This window comes from Berghia stephanieae, chromosome 4 (assembly GCF_034508935.2).
Source record: "Berghia stephanieae isolate SIO BIC M18660-M18661 chromosome 4, UCSD_Bste_1.3, whole genome shotgun sequence".
NCBI classification, from domain to species: domain Eukaryota; kingdom Metazoa; phylum Mollusca; class Gastropoda; order Nudibranchia; family Aeolidiidae; genus Berghia; species Berghia stephanieae.
In genome coordinates, this window is record NC_088363.1 from 87,624,489 (window position 1) to 87,643,129 (window position 18,641).

The window sequence follows — 18,641 nt, forward strand, 5'->3', positions numbered from 1 at the left end:
GGGATGTGGTTATGACGAGTTGCGGTCGTTTTAATGAAAGAGAAAAAGGTACACAAAACATAAAGGAGGATTCTAAATATGCCTGCAATCTTGGGTCACAGGCGACAAAGAATAAAGCCTAAGTATGTCCCAACAGCAGTCTACCCAATTCATGACCACCAAGTATCAACTCACACAGACACTGAGACGGGGTTTCTCGCCAAAAGGGAGATCAGTACTAGATCGTTATTCATATTCATATTTAATTAGTACTGATAGAGTCAGAGTGATGATTTACAAAGAAATGTCAGATTGAATTAGACCAATTTCACCAAGTATTAAGTCGTCACTGTCCCAACAAACCTCGCCTTAACCTGGCATTATAAGTAAGAGAAACACAATAGTCTGCTTAAAATTATTTTCTATTTACCCTAATTACAGGCGAACGAATTAATCTACAGGTCGTTTTTCAGGAAAGAGTCTCTCGTATCCAAAGGCTTCACTGTGTCCTATATTGAAATACCAAACTTAAAAGTGAGTAAAAGGAAATAAATAAAAAAGTTCAAAAGTCGATCAAACGTCTCGAGTCACTAGGAATGCTGTTAACGTGTTGAAGTTTAAAATTAAGAATTTCTGCCAAGGGAGTACAAAAAGAAAAAGAAAGAAAGAAAATATTACGCCTAGAAATAGAAAGGAGCTCGAACCCCTACCTCACTCCACCCCGGTTACAGCTACGCTGTGCTAAAATAGCCGGCCACCTCGCCTTCTCGCGCTCTGTCAAACAGTTTAGCTTTATAATCTCTTCCGGTGTACTGAAGACACACACTGGTGGACGGAAAACACATCTGTGTATTCGGTCTATTGGTAGACTGAAAACGCAGTTCCTATTTAAAAACAAATCATTGTTTAGGTAGCTAAGGATTTTACGAATAACGAAATTCTGTAGACTTGAGACAAAAATTCAACTTGGGGTGATTTTAAGATCGCCTCCTTTATATTACCAAAACTATTGGGTAATAATTGAAAGAGTAAAGTGGAAGATGACGATGGTCAATAATGCAGCAGTGGAAGCAATTTGCTCCGCTACTTATTTGTCTAATTATTTAGACACAATGGATACTCTCAGCGACGATCTCCAAAGGAATATTTCACAAATGAGGGAACTTCACGTCAAAAGCAAAAGTAAGTTGCCCTCTTCATTCAGTCTCGTGCTTCATCGAAGACTGAGGATGAAAATAAAGAATAAATGATCCGTAAATGATAATGCCATTAATACTATCGAATTAGAGAAAGGAAAATAAACTTTAACTTGAACTCTATTTCTCAGAACTGAATGGTTGGCTAGCCTCCAGTAGCTGATGGCTGATGGATTACGGACGCGATGTCGCCGCAAAAGTAAATGCTCAAACAGAGTGGACAGGGAATTCTCACGAACCATCTAGCTAGCGCTTTTAGGCACATTGCTGACAAGGACAGATTTTATCAAAAAGTTGTGCTATCGCCATCGCGAATACTCCGACTCCATGCATGGCTTGGGGCGTTGACTTTGACTTTTGCACTTCGCTTTGCACTAGACGTCTATCAAAGAAAGAACGCTGTGATTATCCCCAGACACCTGTCTGGGGATAATAAAAATTTGTTATCCCCAGACACCTGTCTGGGGATAATAAATTTTCATTATCCCCAGACGCATATTTGAAACTCCGCTCTTTTAAACAATTATCCACATTCCAGAATATGGAATGTTTCCAGATGCACATAGAAATAAGGAAAGTTAATAAAATATCTATAAAAACATAAAATTAACCAACATTAAAATCAGTTGTTACTACATATACACAATATGCGTCGACTTCGAAGTGGGTGTCATGGCCGAATGGTTTAGTCGTCTGCCCTGGAAGTTTGACCATAATCGACGTTGTGGGTTCGAATCCTGGTAACGTCACTTTTTTTTTTTTTTTTTTTTTTAAAATTCCGTCTTCTTTTTACAGAACGTTGAAAGGGATAAATGTCCCACCCATCCTCCCCCCACCTCTTTTTTTTTATTATTAAACTCTCTCTCTCTCTCTCTCTCTCTCTCTCTCTCTCTCTCTCTCTCTCTTGTTTTTTTTTCTAGTTTCTAGCAAATATATTCGTCCCCACTCCGATCTCAAATAGTGTCTAAAAAGAATAAATAATTAAAAAGCAAACAAACAGAAATATTCAGAGAGCGACCAAATGGTCAGATAGAGGAGAAAAAAAAAACAATAATTGTTTTAAAAAATAAAAACAATATTGTTTTAAAAATAAAAACAATTTAAGAAATTCATGCTCAGAAACGGAACATTTACATAAAGGTTTAGCAAACAAAAAACTCTAAGTTTAGGTCAAAATATTAAAAAAAAAAGAAAAAGAGAGATTTCCCTCGGAGCAGGGAATAGTGTTAACAATAATAATAATAATAATAATAATAATAATAATAATAATAATAATAATAATAATAATAATAATAATAATTATAATAATTATAATAATAATAATAATTATAATAATTATAATAATAATAATAATAATAATAATAATAATAATAATAATAATAATAATAATAATTGTTATGTACCAACCGCAGTACATAAAATAACTGACAGGGAAGACGCTCCTTGGTTGCCAATCATCAAGTAATTGTTTATTCAAGTCCTTTAAAACATAATATATCACAGACTTAGTAACATTAAACATGCAGTATAGAAATATACATAAACAGAAATATACGTTATGTAATATAACGTCAATGGACAAGTGTAGTTAACTAATGATACGAATATAACGTATTCTATTAATATATTCAATTGTGACATTATTTAGAAATAACTAAATGTAATTAAGTGTATTATTCATGGAATTAAATTATTAGTTATTGCAAAGGGCAATAACTCAATAATAACAATACACCATAACACCTCCCTTCTAGCCTGAAGGATACTGAAGGTTTAACCATCAAAATATTAACATAGACACATAATGTAACAGTCTACTTAAAACACTATTTCAAAGTTAATTTGAAATTCTATGTTACACATCCAGAAGATCGCCGTTACGATTAACATTTAAAAGTCCGTACGAACAATACTATTTCAAATGTCCGGTGATCACATACACTATATCAAGTCCATTTGACAGTCCATGCACTGGAATAATCTGTTACAAGAACGTGAGTCTCGTTGTCACAATAAGAATATAACCAGTATGTTAACTACTGTGCGCAGTTGGTCGACATGTCTTCTCAAAGTAGGACCATCCGGCACGATTTTCACATCGAACATTCGGTTTCCAATCACTGATGCTACAATCGCTGGCACCCACTTGTCCCTACGCCCCTCTGAAAAGACAGGGCATAGCACTGGCTGTTCACTGTGAACTTAGTTTTCCTAGACGAGCGAAGATTTACACGGCTGTGGGGCAGGAGCACATCTATCTTCGCCCGTATCTGTCGACCAATCAGAAGTTCGCTTGGGCTATTGCCACTGCACAGGGGAGTTCTCTGGTACTGGATCAAGAACTCGTGTAAAGCCTCACTGGTACTGAGGCTGGACTTCCTTAGCGACTTTTTAAATGACTGTACCAGTCTCTCAGCTGCACCGTTGGTCTCTGGATGATACGGGGCTCCTTGTAGGTGTTGAATACCCCGGCTCTCACAGAAACTGGCAAACTCAGCTGACGAGAAGCACTGCGCATTATCAGTGACGATGGTATGCGGGTAGCCAAAATGCGCAAAATCCTCGTCCAGCTTTTGAACTGTCGCCTTCGTGGTGATGGATGTCATCTGGTGGACACACGGATATTTGGAGTATGCATCCACCATCACGAGCCAGTTGTGTCCTTTGAAATTCACGGCATGGTCGATATGGACACGTTCCCATGGTTTGTCGGGCATAATCCATGGATGTACCGGCTGTTTTGGAGGCATGTTTTGGTTCTCAGCACACGACATGCATCCTCTGGTGGTGTTGACAATCGCTGTGTCGATTCCAGGCCAGTATACAGCTGTTCTGGCAAGCTGTTTCATTCGTTGCATTCCAAAATGGCCCAGATGTAGTATTTGAAGAATGCGTTCTTGGAGCTTCTTCGGAACCACCACACGATCACCATAGAACAAGCAACCATTCGATGAAGTTAGGAAGTCTTTGATTTTGTTGAACGACCCAACTGACCAGGACTCTTGTTTGTTGGGTGTCATTTTCTTTGGCCATCCTTCTTCCAAGTATTTGAAGACAGCCGATAGCACTGGATCGTCCTGGGATTCTTTCGTCAGCTCATCAGGGTGAGAGGGAGATACCATCTGAATGGCGCAGATTGTTGACGAATCATCTCCGGTCTCTCGTTTGTCGAATATTTGGTCAGGTCCTGATGGCAAACGACTCAAGGCATCGGCATTTCCGTGGTCCGACGTCTTCCGGAACTCGATTTTGTAATCGTACTGGCTCAAGGTAAGTGCCCATCTTGCCAGTCTGTTTGCTGCCAGTGCTGGAATCGGCTTTGATGGTCCAAACAGAGAGATCAGCGGCTTGTGGTCTGTCACCAAAATGAATCTTCAGCCGTATAAGAATTGGTGAAATTTGCTCAAGGCAAAGATGATGGCCAATGCTTCTCTCTGTATTTGGCTGTATTTCCGCTGACAGGCGGTCATCGTCTTCGATGCGTTGGCGATAGGTCGTTCACTGCCATCGGAGTAACGGTGAAACAGGACAGCTCCAATGCCAACTTCTGATGCGTCACACGAGATTCCAACTTCCAACGATGGGTCGAAATGTGCAAGTACGGTATCAGATTGAAGCATTTCCTTGATCTTCCGGAAGGCTGACTGTTCTTCCGGTCCCCATTTCCATCTCACGTCTTTCTTCATCAGACGATATAGCGGCTCTAGTGTTGTAGATATATTGGGCAAGAACTTGCTGTAAAATTGCACTTGCCCAAGGAAAGATCTGAGGTTGGAAACATTCTTTGGAGCTGGCATGTTTTGAATGGCATCTGCTTTTGGACCTTTCGAGACGCCATCTCTAGACAAGTGGTGTCCAAGGTATTCCACCCGTGGTTGGGCAAAGGCACATTTCTCGAGTTTGCATCGAAGGCCCGAGTCTTGCAGACGTTGAAATAGGCCTCTAAGGTTACGTAGATGCTGTTCAGCGTTGTCTCCACTGACGAGTATGTCGTCCAAGTAAGCAGCAACGCCCGGCAGATCTTGGATTAATCTGTCAACAATCTCTTGGAAGTAACCAGGAGCCGACTTAATTCCAAACGGTAGACGCTTCTGCAGTAAAACGCCTTTGTTTGTGCTGAGGGCAAGTCTCTTCTGCGACTCTGGTCCAAGACAGATCTGGTTGTAGGCATCTGCGAGGTCGATTTTTGTAAATCCATAGCCACGTCCAAGCTTTCTCATCAGATCCTCAGGTGTAGGCATGGGATGGCGATGCGGTTCCAACTGAGGATTCACGGTCACGGAGTAATCTCCACAGACCCTGATGCTAGGTCTGTTTTGTCCAGGAGCAGTCTTCTTTTTTATTGGTACGACAGGAGTACCATAATCGTTGAACTTGGTCAACTGCCAAACGCCTTTCGAGATGCCAGCTTGTAGCGCTTGGTCCAAGTCTTCCTGGATTGCAATGGGTACTGCCCGAGGACGGTGAAAAACTGGAGGAGCGTCTGGTTTGAACTTCACTTCCAGTTCAAAGTCTTTAAAGGTTCCCAACTCCTGTTTGAAGAGGTCTGGGAACTCAGAGCAAAGCTGTTTCAATGCCGACTGAAGTGACCAATCAGGTTTATTGTCGCTCGTCACTGTGTTTACAATCTCTCTGCCGTTGGAATGAATGAGGGCATCCACCGACAGTCCAAGATCTTTAATCGTTGTACGTCCAAGGAGATTCAGATCCAAAGTTGTCACGACAAATTTTTGTCTAATCGCGCCCTCGGGTTCCGGAAATGTTGAGGTCGACAGGTTGGCAACGCCAATCACTGGAAGATCTGCGTTGGAAGCACAACGGTATTTGCACGTAGGTGGTGACAGTGCAGGCTGTCGCAACTTCTTCCAGGTCTTTTCCGAAATGATGCTGTCTCTGGAACCAGTGTCAACCTCGAAAACGACTAACACATCGTTCAAGTAGCAGGTCTTCCACAAAGGTCGGGCCGCATTCCAATTGACCTTTGTCACCGTCTTTACTCGTTGATGTTGACTTCTCTTCCGACAGGCAGACTTTATGTGGCCCTTAATGCCGCAGTGGTGGCAAAGGGCTTCCTTGAATCGGCAGGCATCACTCGAGTGGTTCCCGAGGCACCGGTAGCATCGGGTTTTCTGGTTCCTGTTCTCCGTTGATTTTGATTGGCGGTTGATCTTTGGAGACGGTTTGTTATTCGCCGTGGGCAGTTTATGAGCCGGATTACGATTGGGCTGGAACTTAAACACATCGGCATTTGATGTGCCGACCGTCTCTCTGGCAACTTTTCCAGCCTCCTCCACTTCTGCGGCGATCTGAATGGCTCGATTGAACGTCAGCTCGTCGTCTTTTACTTTAAACAAGGCTTTGACGATAGCCTCGCTGTTGATCGAGCAAACGAATCGAGTCCTCATTGCCTCGTCCAACGGGTCCTTGATTGAGGCAAAATCACATGTAGCTGCCTCTTGCCGAATTCTCGCAGCTAACTCGTGGACAGTCTCTCCTGGCTTCCTTTCTGTTCGTGTCCAGAATTTGTAACGCTCCCGAACAACGAATCTTTTGGGGTTGAAATGGTCAACCATGTGCTGCTCGATCTCATCCATCGATAATTCGTTGACGTCCTTGGGAGGAACGCTCTGTGAAGCCAGGTTTGCCAGCAGCTTGAAGATGGCACACAATTGGTTGGTGAGAAAAATCTCCGCAATCCTGTCCGATGGAATGGAGTTGGCCTTTACGAACGTCTGGAAACGTGACCAATAGTCCGTCCACAGCTCTGCGTTTGAATCAAACTCGCAGAACCTGGTGTTGGTCACTGACGACTTGGGACGATCCATCACCAAGGCCATTAACGTTTCCATCTGTTGACGCTGCAACTCCATCTGCTGTTGTTGTTGGGCCATCTGATCACGCAATAGCCCAATGAGCTCCTTGTTGGTCCATGCTGCTCGTGTAGTCATGACGATACGTCCAAAGCAGCCAATGAACGATCAGCAGGCCGATACGTCGCTGCAAATACGTTCGACTCCGCTGGTAATCCTTGCTGTCCGACACAGCAAGACAAGTAGGTCAACGTTTGACCCGACAGTTCCTCCTCGCACGTCCGACACGGCAAGGCAGGCTTATCCTGATGAAAACGTCCAAAACAGCCAATGGACGGTCAGCAGGCCGATACGTCCGACTCCGCTAGTTGGTTTTCCGTGCTGTCCGATACAGCAAAAGTAGGTCAACCGTTTGACCCAGTTCCTCCTCGCACGTCTGACACGACAAGGCAGGCTTGTCCTGATGATTCTTCCACGTCTGTCACGACTGACAGTCACGTCCTGATGATTCTTCACGGCTGTCACGACTGACAGACACGTCCTGATGATTCTTCCACGTCTGCCACGACTGACAGTCACGTCCTGATGATTCTTCCACGTCTGTCACGACTGACAGTCACGTCCTGATGATTCTTCCACGTCTGTCACGACTGACAGTCACGTCCCCCTCGCTCGTCTGGTACGGCAAGGCAGGCAGGTCCCCCTCGCTCGTCTGGAACGGCAGGGCAGGCTGGTCAAGGTGGGCGGACAGTCCCCTTCGCACGTTCTTCCTTCGTCCGGAGGCAGGCCAGGGCTCGTCCTTCTTCGTCCGGAGGTAGGGCAGGGCTTGTCCTTCTTCGTCCGGAGGCAGACCAGGGCAAGGTTCGTCCCTCTTCGCCCGGAGGTAGGGCAGGGCAAGGCTCGTCCTTCTTCGTCCGGAGGCAGACCAGGGCAAGGCTCGTCCTTCTTCGTCCGGAGGTAGGGCAGGGCTGACCCCTTCGTGGGTTGGCAGTCCTTAAAAGGACTGTGATTTCATGTGACCCACAGCTGGAATCCTCGTCGCCACTGTTATGTACCAACCGCAGTACATAAAATAACTGACAGGGAAGACGCTCCTTGGTTGCCAATCATCAAGTAATTTTTTATTCAAGTCCTTTAAAACATAATATATCACAGACTTAGTAACATTAAACATGCAGTATAGAAATATACATAAACAGAAATATACGTTATGTAATATAACGTCAATGCACAAGTGTAGTTAACTAATGATACGAATATAACGTATTCTATTAATATATTCAATTGTGACATTATTTAGAAATAACTAAATGTAATTAAGTGTATTATTCATGGAAGTAAATTATTAGTTATTGCAAAGGGCAATAACTCAATAATAACAATACACCATAACAATAATAATAATAATGATAATAATAATAATAATAATAATAATAATAATAATAATAATAATAATAATAATAATAATAATAATAATAATAATAATAGTAATAGTATGATAATAAGAGTATTAATAATAAAAATAATACTATTATTGATAATAATATAATAATGATTATGATGGTAATAGTAATAATAATAACAAATATTACAATTATTATTATTATTATTATTATTATTATTATTATTATTATTATTATTATTATTATTATTATTATTATTATTATTATTATTATTATCATTGACCAAAACAAAAAAAAAACAATAATAGATCTAGAGCAAATCAAATAATGAAATAATATTATCGGAGAAATAAAAAATTCAACTGATTAAAAAAAACTCTTGCTCGGAACTCGTAACAAAAGTGAAAACAATGAATATCAATTGGGAAGAAAGAAAGAAAAGTAAAAAAAAAAAAAATGAGGGGGGGGGGGGGGGGGGGGGGGGGGTCGGTCGTGACTGGGTCGAATCTGTGCAGCTAAAAGGAGTAAAATGAAAGGTGTCCTTACCCACTGAGCTGCCTATTCACACCGCTATCGGAATATTTTTAATTCATCATATATGAGCTAAACATATTTCCACCATTTTTGCTTCCTTGTTTTGGTAGTTATTTTCATCTCTGATTCGAATAAAAATATGTTGTTGGATCTAGTTTTGTGGACGTATGATACTAAATTGTATTGTCTTGTGCGAAGCAGACAGGAAAATAGCAGGTGTGGGTTTTGGGCTTTGGGGCGAACAACACCATGGCCTAGGAATTCGTCCGCGACATAAAAATTATTCCCGGTCGCCCCCAAAATTGTGGCCAGAATGAGCAAATTATAGAAACAAGAGATGATCAATAAAGTTAACAGGTAGGTAGGTAATGAAAATTTAAATGGTTGGTGGACTATGAACAGATTTGATGATTAACAACTTTCTTCCTGGTTGAAAATAAAAAGTCGAATTGCCAGTTTGACGTTTTCAGATCAAAGTAACAAAAGAAATTTCATTGATCCATTTGCTTTAAAATATTTTTTTAAAAAAAGAGCTGGATTTGACATTTGATCACTATTTACTTTCATCTTGTGTTAAATATCACTTGATATATTAACTGTTTTGGGACACAACCACTAGTATTTTTTCCAGAATATTTGGTATTTTTCACGCCTAGTTTGGCATTTTGCATAAAATCTTTCTGCCCACTTGCTACATGCGTCTGGGGATAGTATCCCCAGACAGGTGTCTGGGGATAACAAAAATTGGTTATCCCCAGACACCTGTCTGGGGATAACGAATTTTTATTATCCCCAGACAGGCGTCTGGGAATAATGACAGCCAAGAAAGAACAGAAGTGAACCTAAATAACAAAGCCAAAGTCTCAAGACGGGAATAGAGTTTGAAAGACAGGATAGGACAAACTCAAGATAGAAGTTTAACAGACAGTTGGGAAAAAGACAGAGCGCCCAAACACTGGCAAAAGAAAACAAAAATGCATACACACATTCATCATTCACTCAGACATTCTCACAAATAACCAAAAAAATATTGAGAACGGAAACCGTTTGGAGAAATAAGATCAAGTTTATTTTCCCGAGCATTGTGAGAAATAGTTACTTTGTTAGAGAAAAGGTAAAGGAATATCTTTCACCATCACAAAGCGGGTTTAGAAGAGATAGAAGCACTGCGGATATAGCATGGGCTCATCAAGTGCTTTGAGTTTGTACATCAAGAATTTTTTTGACTATCCAATTGTCATAGTTTTTACTGATTAAAATAACCTAAAATTGTTGCAAGCGATATAAAGCCTAAAAACAAACACATAAAAATAAACTACTTACCCATTGATGTATTTTGCTGATAAGGCAGTTTGAGCACATGAAATTTTTGGGCAAAAACAGTTGTGTTTCACTTCAGATTTCATAATTAATCTTGAATAGGAGGAGGAAAATCTGTGCAAAATGCCTTTCCTAAGGGCATCAAAGGTATCTAGTCACTGGTTCAAACCCTCATATTCTTTGGTTTGAGTCCCAAGACTGTACTGTACATCTATGCGATCGTGACACTCAAAACTGAATCAAAGTACAAATTAGGAATCTTTATTTAATCAATTTACAGCGGTAATCATATTGTAAAGCCTAGGCTAGAAAGTAAGAGGATAGATACAGTAACAGACTATTCAAGTTATTCTTTGGAGTCTAAGACCAATGAAAGATAAATGAAAATGCTTGAAATAAAATTATTTTTAAACTTTGTTTACAGCCATTCTTAATGAGATTGACACTTTAAGGAATACAGTCATTAGTGAAGGAGGTTCTTCCAAGAAAACGTGTCTGGCATTGCAACGTGCCCTCATTCATTGTCAAGAGATTGGTGATGAGAAAATAGCCCTTGTCCAGCTAATTACAGATCATATAGAGAACAGGGCTCGCCAACTAGACCAAGACAGAGAACATTTAGGTTAGTATCTTTGATTCTGAACCATCAAATAATTTCTCCTTGTCCTATCTTAAGTTAAGTGATTGGGTTTTCATATCAATGGAAATGGGTCACAGTGAATGATTGAGTGCTAAAATCAACCTAGATCAAATTATATTTTGTACTTTACTTTAGCTCTTTTAATTTATGTACAGTTGTCATCGCTTTTCTGCACGATACTCGGGAGAGCTGAAAAGCGTGCAGTTATCCGATTTGTGAAGGAGACAACCCTTGCTGACTTTAAGGGTGTCTATAAAGATAATGGTATTCTTGTTCTTGTTGTTGATAGTTGAATGATCGAACATGACTGACAAAGCTCATGTTTACAACTTTTACAGAAAAAGTAATTGAGAACTGCTTCATTGCTTTCAGCCAATCATTAGGACAACGCGTTTGGTTCCGCCCACAAATGCCTTTAAGCACCAATCAATGAAGTGAGCCCTGCATATCAACCAATTGCATTAATGACACTCGACAGTTTACTCAATTTTGAGTCTTGACCCAACATATTCCCTATATAAAACAATTAACGCTTCGATCCAGTGCAAGCTTTTGCAATTGTTGGAGAGGTGTAAACTTTCATTAACGTTACGACACCTTGCCTGGCCTAGACAACTTTATCTGTTTTATTGGGCGAGTATTGTTGTAACAGATCAGGGAGTTTATAGGTGAGATCCAATACTCTGCAGTGGTCATGTCCGTGGCTTGATTTTCGCCATACTCCTGTTTAAAGGACAGGTTGTGACGATCTTTGATGTGTTGTATCCAACCATCTGATGGAATTAAAACGAAGATTCGTCATGATATTGCACTTCCCCAATAATTTATGATGTGTGAAAGTGTATATCCACTGTCATTGATTTACACGGGTCGTAAAGCAAAAATCTGATCGGAAAGATAGAAGATTGTCGACAAAAAGCGTGCAGTTATGAAGACTTATTACATAAGGAGACATGACGACTGAGTGGTGTAAACTCTCACTAATGGATTGTGATGCCTTGCACGGCCTGGCAAATGAGGAAGATTCACCGTGTAGTAACATGTGATTAGCCTTCGTAATATCATTATGGCACTGTCGCATCTTTGTAACAACATTATGGCACTGTCGCATCTTTGTAACAACATTATGGCACTGTCGCATCTTTGTAACAACATTATGGCACTGTCGCATCTTTGTAACAACACTGTCGCAAGTCCCCTATAAATTATGATGTGTGAAAGTGCGATTCGGATGGGAAAAGTAGAAGATGGTCGAAGTAGAGCATGCAGTTATGGAGACATATTATATAGAAAAAAATTCTGTCACCCAGGATTAGCGTGCAACAATGCGATGCGTGCAGAAATTCGAAAAACGATGACTACTGTATATACTTTTTAAAAAATTTTGTGACATTTAAATACCTGTTCTGATTTCATTAGATGTTGTGCTATTTTTGATAAAGGTCCAATTTATTTGAATCAATTTCACCTATGATAATCAACCACTCTGCTTGCTAATAGAATTTTAGTCACTTTTTGACTATATGGACAATATTTCAAAATTATTTTTTTTTACTCAAGATCCAGGATCAACAAAAGAACCAGAGCCTGAAGAGATTGTTATTCCTGTAGCAAAGAAGGAAATTCCTGTTGAGGTTGAGAAGCCAGAGAAAATCAATGCCCCTAAACGACAACGGAGACAAAAGATTGAGACAAATGAAGAGGAAGTGAAGGTTGGAAATTCACAATTATAATCTTATTTTTATTTTTTTATTTTTTTTTTGTGTGAACAGAATTTATGTGATTTAAGAAATAAAAATCCTGATAACTTAATTGATAGAGCAAATAGACCAGCTCTAATCAGGGTGAAGTCTGGTCTCGTTGTTCACCCCAGCAGTGATTTGGTCATCAATGACCGTTGTAAGCAATTGCTTTTGTCTGTAAAATGGTACTGAAACTTGGATAAAATCCTGCCTTAAGGTCCATTTGCGTCTTAAAATATGTTTTTTGAAAAAGTAAGTTTGCCTTGTCTAAATCAAATGATATTTTGTTGTGGATGCAAGATATGACAATTCAGTTGTATTTTAAGTAAAAAAAAGCTTGATTGTTCCTGAAATAAAGAGAGCTCAGCAATGACAAGATTTGAGCTTTATATAGCGCAATATCCACTAAATGTGCTCAAAGCGCTTTACAAGGGGTCCCTGGTCAACAGCAACATTTAACATCTAGGACGGGACATGAGGCCTGTTAGGCGGTATTACAATTTTTCGGACAAAGACAACACTGTAAACCTCCAGGTACTCATTTTACACCTGAGTACGGTGAGAGAATGTGAGTAAAGAGCCTTTTCCAAGACTCAACTATGCGGCGGTTGTGTGAGGCTCGAACCCAGGACCTTCCAATCTGAAAGCGAGTGTCATACCACTAGACCACATAGCCATATGTTTTCAATCCCCATTTCTTTTCCCATTATTTATTTATAGTAAGTAGACTTGTAGCAATGATAATGAGCAATCTAGAGACCTGTAACTCCATCTGAAATGAGAAACTATATTTTGAAGTAAAACACATGCTCATTCATCAATAAAAACCACAACACACATACACACACACACACACACACACATTTACACAAAACATGAAGAGTCAAAGCAAACGCAGTGTGAGAGTGAGAGAGGGACTGTTCCTGCAGACATTTTGTGATTTTATCTCAGAAGAAATTTGCCACAAAATTTGACAAGATTTACCATAAAATGTACTAAACATGATAGGATCTAAATCTAAATATATAGTTATTTGGTTATTGGTTATATGGTTGTTTGTTGTTTCTTTTTCTGTTCGTTGTTAATTTAATGTCATTAACCATGTACCCAACTCCTTGTCTCCATTTCAAAATAGTTATAAATTACAATTTCACTATCATATTCCTAATCACATACTTCTTAAAATTTCTTCTTTTTGTTACAGGAAGAAAAAGAAAAGGTTCCTAAGAAGAAAAAGAAAAGAAAAGTTGTCAAGAAAGAGGTTGCACGAGAAGATTCTCCTCTCGAATTTCAAATCGATCCAAATGAACCAACATACTGTTCTTGTAATAATGTATCTTATGGTGAAATGATAGGATGTGACAATGATAAGTGTGTTATTGAGTGGTATCACTTTGGATGTGTAGGTCTGCGCACAAAGCCTAAAGGGAAATGGTATTGTCCTACATGTCGTGGGGATAAGTCTAATGTAAAAAAGCCAGACAAGTAGAACTGAATATGAACAAGTCTAATGTAGAAACTTAAAATTGTTGGTATTGTATGAAATAGTAAGTGATATATGATCGATTGTAATAGTGAGGATTTTTTATGCGACAGTCGGAAAAAAAATCACAATGATAAAGCTTAGAGGTCTAAAAGCTCCCGTCATTGTGATTAGACTTTTTTATAGTAAATCTAAGAAAACTAGTAATTTTACAAAAATGTGTGATTTTAAACAAGCATACATTTTATCCTAACTAAAGTTTTAAAAATGTAATTAATTTTTTGAGTTCAGGTATATCATAATATGTTTTTCAACATGCTTTTGTTTATCGCAAGAAAGATGTAATTTTGACATAAATTTGTCTTTACATTGTATTTGGCGTGCTTAATATGTTTTGATATCTCCAAATATGCCTGGTCCCTGACATGTCATCGTAAAGGGATACTTTGTGTATATATGATCTAAATTCATTAAGTTTCATTCACTAGAAAACACTGCTCTAGTCTTTAGTCTCTGAGAAGTCGACTTTTTCCAGTTTCATTTTTATATATTTGGGCGTCTTTTTATTATTGTTATCGTCTCTTCTTTAATTTACCTGTGACAATATTGCCCACCAAAATGAAATCAAGATTAGATTGTTTGTTTCTACACCATGACACATTTAATCTTGTATGTTTCTATCATCTTGAATTTAAATCTAGAAATTTTCCTATACACCATCAGTTATGTAGCAATTTGAGTATGTCTAATTTTAACAAGGAAGCTATTAGACATATAAAAAGTGCTGCATCCTAAGGTGACCTCAAAAACAATTAAAAGGGTTTGAAGAAAAAGTAAGACAAAGGGGAATCGGTTCAAATAGGGAACAGATTTAGATTCCGAGAGCACACTATCAGTGTACTTTGAGATCATGTAAAAGTCTCAACCAGACACCAGCAGAGGTCCCCACTAAGAGGAATACACTCAAATGTTTACAAATCATATGTTTAAAAAAAATAAATAAATAACGGTACATAACAGAGAGATGATTTACAAGGGAAAAAATATCATCTCCCAAAACTATAACTATACATTCGACTGTTTCCCTCCCCGCCAAGGACTCCGGCCAGGGTCAGGACAAAACCAAGTAATTTCATTCCAAAACAAAGACAGAAAGCAATTGGAAAACAGACACAGAAAGTACCTCCCTACCCACTATGGGAGAAAGAGTGACTTTGTTCCCTTGGTTTAAAAGTTAAAGTAACAGTATATGACATTTTCCTGCTGGGTGGGGTTCCTGACCTCCCATAGTGGGCAGGGAGGCACAGTATTTTGTCCTGAGCCTGGCCGGATACCCCCCTGGCTGAGAGGGAAACAGTCAAATGTATAGTTAGTTTTGGGAGATGATATTTTTTTCCTTGTAAATCTTCTCTCTGTTATGCACTGTATTATGTTTTGTATATATATTTTATATTTATAAACATTTGAGTGTATTCCTCTTAGTAGGGACCTGTGCTTGTGTCTGGATGAGACTTTTAGGTGATCTCAAACTAAGTACTTTGATAGAGTGTGCTCTTGGAATCTACATCCGTTTCCTATTAGAACCAATTCCTCTTTAATTGTAATTCTAGAACTTTCCCATTTTCTTCCTTTTTACTGGCGCTGATATGACCTGAATGTGTTGCAAGTGCAGTACAACCCTTAAAAACAAACATTTTCCTGCTTAATGATATGTAAGATTAGTGAATATACAATGTGAGATGAGCATGACATTATTTGCAAATGGCAATAATCATAAGTAATTTGTACGGTACTGTGTGGCAGAAAAAAATATTCAGATATCTGGCAGTGATTTTGAGATGAAATTGTTCAACTAAGGATGGCAAATGAGAGTGAGAGCCAACACCAATGCCAAAATAATTCCCTCATCCTTTTTTACAAACGAATACCATGTGGTGTGGTTTAGGTTCTTATCTTTGCAACTTTTTCTGCTGCTTTTTTTCCTGGCACTGCTCTTCATGATTTACTCTTGATTTTTTTTCCGTTGAGTTAAAGGTTAAGCTTTACAAGGATGCCCTTTTTTCTGGCTAAAGCCGGAAGACTGGCTTTTAAAAACATCTTTCGGCTAATCAGGGTCAATATTTGTGATTTAAAAAAATTTTTTTTTTAAAGATAAAAGTAGTAGTTGTTTAAAGGCAACGGTTAAGAGTAAGAGGAAGCTAGATGGATATGTATCATTTTCTTTAATCTAAGGGTGATAGTATTTGATGAAGAGAAGCTTTGTACGAAGTATTTTCATATTTTTTCTTTACAAGAAAAATTTTCAGGCTTGTTTTATTTTAACAAAGGGCATCCCTGGCTTTACTCACGACAAGAAATAGAGAATGAAAGGTAAAGCCAGAATCACTTACTAGATCTGAGGGATCATTTACTGATAATTACAGGCACTGATGGTAAATTAGAATATTGATATATCAACAGTTATGATCTGTTGATATTGGTAACTTTTGTTATTATTGTGCACACATTGTTATATCATCATAAATAAATCCATAATTAATCATGACTTTCTCTCAGATTTTAAAAAGTTTCTCTGTGTGTAATGTATGTGTACATGTACGTATGTCTCACATAATATTATGTGAGTGATTGACACGATGGTGGGCTAACAACATCTGGTTTATAAGTGATTTTTTCTTCCCATAAAAGGACTCGGGACTATACTCAAGGATGGATATTGATGGGTTGATGGTTAAAGGTCAATATGACCATTTAGCCAATATTTCTGACCCACCTCCTCAAACCGATATTTGTCTCTAGAATCTATTTAAACCCAGGCATCAACCGCAGTGCAGCACTGCAAAATGAGCTAGAGCGAGGTGGCTTGCTCAAGGCCACACAGCGCATCTGCGGGTGATCGAACTTAGTACTTTTTGGGTATGAAGCAAAGTGTGTACTGTACCGCTGAGCCACGCTGCCAAGGCCATTATTACTGGAATTCAGTCTCGATACCACTCGATAACAGTTAATTTTTAGAAGACGCCATTGCCGATGTGGGGTCAGATGTAGATAAGGTACCATTGGGACCAGTTTACGGCCATGCCACTATAGAATTTATCAAGACCCTCCACTGTTTTTCACAGCAACTTCATGAGGGCGCTTCCTTATTTGAGGTCCTTGCCAGTGCTGAGGAAAGGGTTCATAAACGTATTCTTGGCCTTCAGAGACGGACCACAATAGTAGACTTATTATTAAAGTCATATAAAGTGAACCGTCATAAATTTCAAAATCAGCCCCTTTAAAGACCACAATACCATCAAGATTGACTTCCCTTGTTATTTTCTGGCTTGTTCTCATTTGTTTCCCTTTCATTTTTATAATGACCGATATATTGACATCCCGCTTATATCAATATTTTAGCGCGGTCCCGACGATGTTGATATATCCGTTCTCGTCTGTATTATACAAAGGGATAGCAAGCAATTTCTAGTATCAGTTTAACGCAAAAGAAACAAGGTTAAAGCCATGTTCATGGTCCTTGTTATTATTGATTTTAGACACTTGCAACATTATTATGTCATTTTAGCGCCAATATAAAGGAGGGTGATAGAGAAAAGTTGTAGATATAAAAACACAAGGGACTGAGTCAAATAAGGAACAGAGAAGTCTAGGATTGGAGCAATCTATGGACGTGCGGCTATGTGGTTTAGTGGTATGACACTCGCTTTCGGATCGGAAGTTCCTGGGTTTGAGCTTCGCTCAGTGCATAGTTGAGTCCTTGGAGAAGGCTCTTTACTCACATTCTCTTACCGTACTCGGGTGTAAAATGAGTACCTGGCCATTAACAGTGTTGTCTCTGTCCGAAAAAAAGTTGTAATTTCGCCTAACAGGCGTCATGTCTCGTCCTTCATGTTAAATGTTGCTGTTGGCCAGGGACCCCTTGTAAAGCACTTTGAGCACGTTTAGTGGATATTGAGCTATATAAAAAGCTCAATTTTTTTATTATTATTTTTTTTTTTTTAAATCACAAGCTAGATCTAAAATGTCACCCACTATCCACCAGTATGATGTCGGGGAAAACAATCTGTTAAAAATTGGATTTAAAGTAAAAAATAATCAATATTTCATTTAAATTTTTTTTTTTTAAATCTTGATTTGATGATTTTTTAAAAAAATTTAATTCTTGACAATAAGAGCATCACAGACTATTATAATTGAAACCTAAAATCAAACTGTTCAGTATTTTTTTCACTAGACATAATACCAATTTGACACGATGGGTCACACATCAGATTTTTGTTGGGATTTTTAAAAGTGATTTTGTCTAAGTGCGATAGTTAACTTTGCAATAGTGTTTGCAGATGCAGAACAAGAAAACTGCATACTCCCATATATAATTAAATTTGAAATATAAAGAATGGAAAAATTGAAACAAATCAAAGAAAAACGAGGAAAACACTTTATTTGTGAAGGACGTAACTCACATGTTATCCTTTCCCTATTTGCTTGTTTTTACAGGTTTTATGGCGATCTTAACACATATTATAGGTAATTT

General features: G+C 38.7%; 1 protein-coding gene across 1 annotated transcript; it reads left to right on the plus strand.

Annotated features, from left to right (window-relative positions):
* Window positions 1–895: 895 nt before the first annotated feature.
* On the plus strand, window positions 896–16,652 carry LOC144971483 (inhibitor of growth protein 2-like). The gene is made up of 4 exons (XM_078912436.1): window positions 896–1,161; window positions 10,667–10,864; window positions 12,443–12,594; window positions 13,829–16,652. The coding sequence occupies exons 1-4, from the start codon at window positions 1,020–1,022 to the stop codon at window positions 14,111–14,113; spliced, it is 777 nt and encodes a 258-aa protein (XP_078768562.1). The 5' UTR covers window positions 896–1,019; the 3' UTR covers window positions 14,114–16,652.
* The last annotated feature ends 1,989 nt before the right edge of the window (window positions 16,653–18,641 follow it).